Source organism: Oratosquilla oratoria, chromosome 36, assembly GCF_046742065.1.
Source record: "Oratosquilla oratoria isolate Oo_2021 chromosome 36, ASM4674206v1, whole genome shotgun sequence".
NCBI lineage: Eukaryota > Metazoa > Arthropoda > Malacostraca > Stomatopoda > Squillidae > Oratosquilla > Oratosquilla oratoria.
In genome coordinates, this window is record NC_134812.1 from 29096265 (window position 1) to 29106717 (window position 10453).

Genomic DNA, 10453 nt, shown 5'->3' on the forward strand with positions numbered 1-10453 from the left:
CTCCCCATCCTGCTCTCAAGGACTTTGTTCCTATCGCAATTCGGCACATCTGCAACATCGAACTGACTCCATGATATATATATGCCATGCCCATACAAATCATACATTTTTATACATAGAACAACAATCTATTTATTGTAAATAAACTGTTAATTACATTCATTGCCTTTGTTGTAACCTTCAAATCTAACCTATGAAATCCCTGAAACCATGAAAGTTTATTTCATGACTGTGATGCTTCTTGTAGAGTTAGTATGAAAGAGTGTGTCCCAGGAGGTGGTGAGCTATTGCAGCCAAAGCCTCTACCATTGTCAGGGGCTCGTGACGGCTACCGTTAATCACCTAAGGTCATAATGAAGTCATTTTGATTATCAATGCATCAGAAATACAAGATGTTATTGTCAGAAACGATATCGCCCTTGAAAATGAATAAATAAATAGATAAGTGAATAAGTAAAAGACACCACCGCAGGGCACTCTCTCCAATCACCTTTGCAACTGAGAAGGATTTGGCTTGATTCTCAACGGCTATTAATGACCATTTCATAGTCTGGTCAGCTGCGGGAAAAGGTGATTACGACAACGGATCTCAACAACTATCGTTAGGATTTAGTCGATAATGATGGCAACTATGATAGATTAATGGTCGCTAGGAAGTTATTATTGGGTATTAGATTTCATTGTAGATGTGTTTATAGTAGAATCAATAAAAAACATATACATTTGTCAGGCATCATTCTCTACTAATCGGAATGCTTATTTTATCAATTTTGAAACACCAGCGGCCATTGTCCCCTATATATAGGTTTTGTTCTAAATAAATTCTGACGACTTTATTCATCATAAAAATTGCGTCCAAATGTGTATTAATATTATATTTATCTGAGCAATCATCAAATTGTTTTGAGCTTTAGTTTTAGGACGAGAAAGAGAAGAGCTTTACTTTTAGACTGGCTCTTCATTTATATTTCGGTTAATGACTGTATCCAAAAATCGTCATTATTTCAAAACTCGGACCTCAACTACCCAAAACTAAGCAAAACCAAACCAAACCTAACGTAACCTAACTTTACCTGACGTAACTTACTCTAACGTACCCTAACTAACCTAATCCTGACGTAACCTAACCTAAATCTAAGCTAAACCCAGCTAAACAATATCCACTTCAACCTCGCCCATACGAAAAATTCCACCCACCTCCGCCAACCCCTGAGTAGTCACGTTGAAATATATTCTAAAATTTTCATCATTAGTATATTCTAAACCTGTTATTGTTCCTACACATTAAAGTTATGACTTATGGTACCTTCTAAAGTTGTCATTATTTGTATATTCTCAACTTGTCACTATTAGTATATTCTAAATTTGTCATTGGTAGTATATTCCAAACTTTTCATTATTAGTATACATTAAAGTTATCATTAATAGTACCTTCTAAATGTATCAATATTAGTTTATTCTAGACTTGTTTATACTAAAATTAATATAAACTTGTCAGTATTAGTATATCGTAAACCTGTTATAATCATTATATTCTAAACTTGTCATCATTAGTGCATTCTAAATTTGTCATTATTAGCTTATTCTAAACATGTCATTAGTAGTACACATTAAATCAATCATTAATATTACCTCTCAAAACTTGACATTATTAGTATATAATAAACTTGTCATTATTATTTTATTCTAAAAATTTCCTTTTTAGTATACATTAAGGTTATCATTAGTAGTACCTTCTAAACTTGTCGTCATTAGTATATTCTAAAATTGACATAACTAATATAATCTAAACATATCGTTTTTAGTATATTCTAAACTTGTTATTATTAGGATATTGTAAACTAGTCATTATTAGTATGTTCTGAACTTCTAATTGTTTTTCCAAAATTAAGTTATCATTAGATGTACTTTCTACAATTATAATTTTTTAGTATATTCTAAAATGGTAGCTATTAGTACACATTATTGTTTTCTGAATTTGTCCTTATTACTTTATTCTAAATTTGTAATCATTAATATAGTCTAAACTTGTCATTATTACTACATTCTGAACCTGTCTTTATTAGTACCTTCTAAACTTCTCATTATTAGTTAACATTTAAGTTATTATTAATAGTACCTTCTAAAATTTTCATTATTAGTACATTCTAAACTTGTCGTTATTAGAACACATTAAAATCAACATATATAGTACCTACTAAACTTCTCATTATTAGTATATTCTTAACTTATCATTATTAGTATATTCTATACTCAAAGCCTCTCCTCCTCCTCATTTTACAATAAACACATCCACAATGGAATCTAATACCCAATAATAACTTCCTACCGACCATTAATCTATCATAGTTCCCATCATTATCGACTAAAGCCTAATGATAGTTGTTGAGATCCGTTGTCGTAATCACCTTTTCCCTCAGCTGACCAGACTATGAAATGGTCATTAATAGCCGTTGAGAATCAAGACAAATCCTTCTCAGTTGCAAAGGTGATTGGAGAGAGTACACTACGGCGGTGTCTTTTACTTATTCACTTATCTATTTATTTATTTATTTCCAAGGACGATATCGTTTCTGACGATAACATCTTGCTTTTCTGATGCATTGGTAATCAAAATGACTTCATCATGACCTTAGGTGACTAACGATGGCCGTCATGAGCCCATGACATTGGTAGAGCCTTTTGCTGTAATAGTTCACCACTTCCTGGGACACACTCTTTCATATTAACTCTACAAGAAGCATCACAGTCATGAAATAAACTTTCATGGTTTCAGGGATTTCATAGGTCAGATTTGAAGGTTACAACACAGACAATGAATGTAATTAACAGTTTATTTACAATAAATAGATTGTTGTACTACGTATAAAAATGTATGATTTGTATGGGCATGGCATATATATATCATGGAGTCAGTGCGATGTTGCAGATGTGCCGAATTGCGATAGGAACAAAGTTCTTGAGAGCAGGATTGGGGACTTTCATCGTCCATATCCTAGAGGCGCCTTGCACACGTGTTCCCCAAGGCACCTGTCGTAACAGCACTTGTCCACACCACTGCACGCTCCGTCATTCGAGCAGGTGATGGGAGGTCCGAATATGCGCGGACACACGGGCCTGACTGGTGGGCACTGACCGGGTTTGACGATCTGTGTTGCGATGGGGTCGGCTGGTTGGTTGTTGCTCTCACAGCAGTAGGCCGCTCCTTCAGGAGTCTTGCACCAGTAGCGGCAGTTGCTGCTGGGGGCGACAGGAGGAACAACTCCACCGCCGATTCCGTGACCGACGCCGCCGACCACGGGATGGCCTTGATTACCGAAAGGAGGTCCTCCGACATGTGGTCTTCCTCCGATGGGACCAGCACCTCCAAGACCAGGGGCTCCGAAGGGAGGACCTTGTGCATGAGGAGGATGTCCTCCAAAGAATCGAGTATTTCCAGCTCCACCACTTCCACTCGCAGCATCACCTTTGTTCTCTTTGAGTTTCTTACCCGCCACCAAGGCGAGGGACATGAGCAGGACGCACAGGACTTTCATTATGAAGGGCGGTGATTAGCAGAGTAAAGCACTTTCACAAGGAAAACTACTGCGGGAAAATGAGGTGTATATGATGCTCGTCTGCTTACTCGTGGTTGAAGCTGAAGCTGGAAGGTTGTGTGTGTCTCCTCTCGTGCCGCCTTGTCTTATATAGCGGCAACCCGTCCCACCATTCCATCCCTCCACCCCGTTCCTCACCTCCCCGTTTGCTACTCTCAGTTTTAAAGAACTGGTATTCCCTCCGCTTTGCCTCACATCCTAATTGTCGAGGGGATTGTCTGTTCTACGTCATAACAGATCTTTCCTGGAAACAGCGTTCAAAATGTAAAAAGTATTCAGAGTATGACGAGTTTTCTTTGTTGCTACATAGACGATAATACAAATACACGCACATGTTACATTTGTACATATATATGTATATATATATATATATACATATGTATATACATATATATATATATATATATATGTATATATATACATATATATATATATATATATATATATATATATATATATAGATATATGTATATATTATATATATATATATATACATATATGTATGTATATGTATATGTATATATATATATATATATATATATATAAATGTGGGTGTGTGGGTGTGTGTGTGTGTGTGTGTGTGTGTGTGTGTGTGTGTGTGTGTGTGTGTGTGTGTGTGTGTGTGTGTGTGTGTGTGTGTGTGTGTGTGTGTGTGTGTGTGTGTGTGTGTGTGTGTGTGTGTGTGTGTGTGTGTGTGTGTGTGTGTGTGTGTGTGTGTGTGTGTGTGAGTGTGTGTGTGTGTGTGTGTGTGTGTGTGTGTGTGTGTGTGTGTGTGTGTGTGTGTGTGTGTGTGTGTGTGTGTGTGTGTGTGTGTGTGTGTGTGTGTGTGTGTGTGTGTGTGTGTGTGTGTGTGTGTGTGTGTGTGTGTGTGTGTGTGTGTGTGTGTGTGTGTGTGTGTTTGTGTGTGTGTTTGTGTGTGCGTATATATAGTATATATATATATATATATATATATACATCCATATCTATATGCATTTATATATACATATATATATATATATATATATATATATATATATATATATATATATTAGAGTGTAGTGTCGCAACTATTTATGAGGCACATTTCAGGTTTTGTAGAGAAAACCATCCAAAATTTGGAATTACAGACGGAAAAAAAATAGTAACACACCCTTTTGGGGACCAAATTCTGCTTAGATAATGGCTTTTCCTTTGGATTAGGCTGGTTGTATTTAGCTGTTATAGCTTTCGTCTCTAGAGCTATAAATCAACAATTTTCTCACAGGAAGAAATTTTTTATTCTAATTCATTATATATCTAAGGTTTAGGCAATTCTAGACTGAAGAATTTCTTGTTTGTAAGCTACTCGGAAACCACTATAAATTAATCGATGTATGACGGATTGATAAGATATTTACAGAGTACTTCCTATGGAAGAATATGCCTTCACCTTTTCCAGTGTATGTTATAGATTCAATCCCTATGCCTTCTTGCTCCTTACCAGGCAGTCATTAATTGGTTTACTGCATTTCAGCTAACACGTGTCTCCCATCCTTGTATCAAGCTCTGTTTTTCATTAGTTGTGAGTGATTTTTAACTCTATCCCTTATTTTCTTGGTTGTGGTAAGGATTATATATGCTGACAAATAGGAAGCTTATATTCATTTGACAAGGTGCTGAAACGTAAATAAAGAAAATAAAAAAGAATGAGTAGAGGTTAATTTTTATTTTACTTAGTAAAGTATCATCCCTATTAGGCTAAGGTTTCGTAAGACTAGTTTCGTTATCAAATGTAAGAGTAATTGTGATGTAATTTAGCACTCAATATATTTCATTGGCTTCATATATATCATTTCTGTTTTATACTAACGGATCTTCCTATTATTCATTTCCAAGACTAAAATGACCAAAAGATCCAGAATATCAACAAGTCACAGTGACTTTGTCTTCCCATTTCCAGAACTTCCTCATTATGAGTTACCAACATAACAACAGGTTGGATGATATATTCAGTATGTAAAAGACAGTAAATACAAGAGCAACGAGGATATTATTCCTGAAGTATCCGAGGTCCTTACTGAGATATGAAAAAATGCAGTATTCCTTTTCGGCCAATAGAAAAAAAAATACTCCGATTGGTGGAAGAAGATTCTGTGGCATCAAAACAAGGAATGAATGCCACTAAGAGTAAGATCCCTTGGACTGCAAGAGTTAAAAAAACATAAAAGTGCCACGTCGAGAACATGAATTTCTTATTGATCATAAAACTGGGCGTCACATGAAAATTGGTGGGGTGGATGTAAAAACAAGTCAATTGATTGAAAAAGGAAAATCAGAGAAGATCGAATCCAGGAAAGAAGAGAAGAAGAAGAAGAAGAGTAACAATAAGAGAAGAGGAAAGAGAAAAATTACAACTTCAGAAATATTATCATTTGACATTTTGGTGTTGAATGGAAGAAAGTTTTTGCGAAAACAGAGAACAACATCATACCAATACCAACAATTGCCATAGAAGCAGATTGGTGCTCTGTGTCAAATAGAGCTGCTGCCGCTGTTATTAGTAGTGCAGCCCTATTCGACTATGATATTACTAATTCACAAGACAACTCCTATGCAATTGACCATCACAAAGTTTGAAGGGCCCGACAGAGTTTAAGAAGGAATTTTACAGGGTCTGAAAGTTTGGTACATAAGAAAGTGACTGCCTTTTTATGGAAGGAGAGACACAACAGTAACTATAAAGAAAAAAAGGGAACAAAGAGTATGAAGCAAAAGAAATTCAAGATCACTATGTGCTTGTAAGAGAACCTGGTGTTTTCTATTTGGATCGTCTAACTATCGAACGAAGAACAGGTGCAGATATTCCAGATGGACTGATGAAATGGCTTGTTAAAGATTATGTTAAAGATCAGATAAAGGCAGGGGGGGCGCTGACAGCATGCCAATTAATATTGGCTACAAGAATGGAGCCATAACAGGGCTGGATTGTCAATTATATCGTTCTTGCATTTAAATGAGCTTCCTTTGAGACACCTGTGCAGGAAATATATTGGTCCAACAGAAAGTGGAACTCAATGGAAAATGGAAAAAAAAAACAATTTGTAAAGCCATATCCACCAGTGAAATTCTACCAGTATAACCAAATGGTTTTCACTGTATTACTAAAGGAGCTTCTTTTCAGGATGTACATGTAAATGAGCGTAGTCGGGACCAAACTTACCTGTGCTTAATTATCAATGCTATTAGAAGTGTTATAATTGACGATGATCTCCTACATATGAACGAAACCAGGGCCAACATCTCATGCAAAATGACTCACCACTACCAGCAGAATATATAGGTTTTACATGGCAACAGAAAAACCTAATAATGATTTTTATGTCCTCACAGAGTTTGTTGTGTGTCACTATGGGCCCATCTGATTCTACATCAAATTCTCTCCGAAATGATCGGAGGGATCTAAACATCTGAAACAGATCAATCTTCTGTAAATGCTTCAACCTGCCAATGAAGCCATAGCATGGCAAACAATCCAAAGGAATGGCTACTGGGCCCATCCTGAGAATGTCCTTTTAGCAATGCTCTCAGAGCTATTTTTGTGTCAGTGTTGTCAAAAGTTGGGGTCAAGAGGTTGTGCCGTGCTTCAAGTCGCTATCAACTATTGAGTATGGGTCTCTAGTAACAAGACAGAAAATTGATTTTTGTAGACAAATAGAATTCGTATTTCAAATAAGAGGTTACAAATATGCATGATACGAGTTTGATTTTTATTCAGAATAAATATATATCTTTGGATTGTACAAAAACGCACATTGTGTCGTCTCCATGAGTATGAAGTAAATAGGTTGGATTCATTGACAATGTAGAGGAAAAGCCTCGGGTGAAGCCCCAATCTTCTTTTGATGAGCTACTTTAAAGATTATTATCGTCCATATCTAAGAGGCGCCTTACACACGTGCTCTCCAAGACACCTGTCGAAGCAGCACTTGTCCACACCGCTGCACGCCCCATCGTTCGAGCAGGTGATGGGAGGTCCGAAGATGCGAGGGCACACGGGTCTCACTGGCGGGCACTGACCGGGTTTGACGATCTGGGTTGCGATGGGGTCGGGCCGTTGGTTGTTGTTTTCGCAGCAGTAGGCTGCTCCTTCAGGACTCTTGCACCAGTAACGGCAGTTGCTGCTGGGAGCAACAGGAGGAATAACTCCACCGCCGATTCCGTGACCGACGCCGCCGACTACGGGATGGCCTTGGTTACCGAAAGGAGGTCCTCCGACATGTGGTCCCCCTCCGAAGTGACCAGGACCGCCTAGCCCAGGTGACCCAAAGGGAGGCCCCTGTGCATGATGGGGACGTCCTCCGAAGAATCGAGTTGCAGCGCCACCACTTCCGCTCGCAGCACCCTTTTTGGCGGCCTTGAGGTCTTTGCCTGCCACCAAGACGAGGTAGGATATGAGCAGGGCACACAGGACTCTCATTCTACAGGTTGGAGAATATCACGTGGACGATTGAAGGTTCTTTCAAGAAGTAGCTTGATATTGAAAGGCTTGGATGCGTTGACAAGCGGCAAGACGAAGGACACGTCACTTCTTGCTTGTTGGAGTCAGAAGACCAAGTGTGTCCATCCACGTCTGCGGTGGCTCATATAACGGACAACGCAACTACCCCTCCCTCCTCCCTCCCTCCATCGTCTTCTTCGTGTTCTAGCTCGCATGGGACGGAGCGGGATTCCCTCGGTTGCATTCAGAGCTCAAAGTTGTTGTTTTTTTGACAGACGTCATCATCCTCGGTTGTTTCCCGACTCTAGTATGCGAAAGTTGAACCAGGAGCACAGCTTAGCTTCCAGTGTTCCCATTGAAGTTTTGCTAGGGCACACGCTCCCTACCACCCACATCTGCACAACTCGCACTTGGAATCACATCTGCACACGTGCACGCACACATGCATACACATTCACAGGCATTCAGCAACATTAGTACACTGCAGGATCAGCCTATCCCCCTTTGAGGCGATACAGCCTTTTTATCTCACCATTTGCCTGTATGTTGAGAAGTGCATCTGAAATTTTAGGCGTGCTGAATCTGTTTGTGAACCTAATTTGAAACAATTGTGATCATGCCTGTCATACTGACTTTGGGGAGAGCAGTAAAATGCAGCAATGTTCTACTGCACCTGTGATTTCTACCATTACAGAGAAAAGTCAGAAGGCCATGAAAGTATGACTTGATCACTTGCCTAGCACTTACCGGGAGTCGCTATGTTTAGTATGTTGTTTACCATGTCACAACCAAAATAATATTTTTTGTCGAAGTTCTTATGTTGTACAAACAATCTACAACACTTAGGAAAATATGTTTTGTGTGATATGATGCTTTTCTCTCCTGGCCTATACAAGTTATATCATTAGTATGTTAGATGGAACGGCACATAGGAAGTTGCTTCATAAGTGTATTTTCAAATACATCAGTTATAATGATGAACACTGACACTTTTCATTTAGTCTGACTCTTCATAAACTAGAGACAAATACGATGGCTTTGGCCATAGTTAAGCTCATCTATCAGTAAACTCCTCGTTTTCACCTCTTTTTTTATCTTTTAAGGTTGGTGACCGATTTGCTCTCATAAGGTAATGAAGATTCATTCTCAATTCCTACGTTTCCTCCTTTGAGTCACACACACAAGCACACACGCATTCATGCGCTCATATGTACACACACACGTTCACACACCTCTGGTATTCGTTGGGATTCGATCTTATCTAGTACCGACGCATGCTCAGGTTCTACACCGACAGTTATCGTTTATTGTCACTTGCCTTGACTGTCCCATCCCAATGTGGAGTATGTGCTTCTGTAACCTTCTCACCTCTTATGTCTACAATAAAGTACATCTCGTATTAAACTAAAAACGATCAATACGGCGAGCCGGTCACATGCATAAGCCCATGTCAATATGGTATTGGAAAAGTAATATAATGGTGAAAGGTGATGAAAGCATGAATACACCAACGAAAAAGAATCAATAGATTAATCATATAATGATGACTTTGCAATAGATGAATAACGGAAATAAATATACATATCAGGGAACAACAAAAACTATTAAATAGATAAATATACTTATATAGAATAAATTAATTGAAATATGAATATACATGAAAGCAAATGAATAGGCGAATGATTGTATAGGTAATAACGATGTGGCAGTCATTAAAGATAATGCAGTTTTCTTTCATGCCTTAACTCATGTTTGGCGGGCACTTTGTTCAAGAAGGTGCAGTAATCCGTGACGGCGCAGAAAGCTTAAGATGGCATTCTTCTAAGTAAAATCAATGCAAGAGATTTAAAAGTTCCAGAAGAAAAGCACTAGAACTATGTCAAAGTTCCCTTTATTGGTTTTACATTGACTAATGTAAGATAGTTCTTTGCTGCTCTGAGAAATTTTCCTCCGCTTTCGCGGGATTGATTCCTCTTTTGAAAGTGTTCTTCACTAGTACCGTAGATTACTTTTTCCTATATGCTCACTTGACCATTGATCAGGTTGGTTCATTCAAAACATAATCACAGATTAATGAGAACCATCAAGAATTTTGGCAAAGGCTTGGCCTTGACAAATTGAGAGAAACTTTTTGTGTCCCACCAAGAACTTGACATTTAGTCTGCACACAAGTTGACGCATTTTCTTATTCCTTCTTTGACTTTCACCTTAGATAGGATTGAAGTAAAATATTTCATAATTGTTAATCCATGCTAAAATACTATTGAAGTACGTCTAGTCGTGTAATAAAGGAATTAGTATACGAATGAGTACAATTTAGTTTCCGTTTTATGATCTCTGCTTTTCCTTTTGTTTACGGTTGCGTATTATGATATGCATGATAGAAATCGCATTAATA

At 38.1% G+C, this 10453-nt stretch overlaps 1 protein-coding gene across 1 annotated transcript; it reads right to left on the bottom strand.

Moving 5' to 3' along the window:
* Window positions 1-2862: 2862 nt before the first annotated feature.
* On the bottom strand, window positions 2863-3536 carry LOC143019087 (uncharacterized). The gene has a single exon (XM_076174786.1). It carries the CDS (start codon window positions 3534-3536, stop codon window positions 2982-2984), a length of 555 nt encoding a protein of 184 aa, XP_076030901.1. The 3' UTR covers window positions 2863-2981.
* Window positions 3537-10453: the final 6917 nt, after the last annotated feature.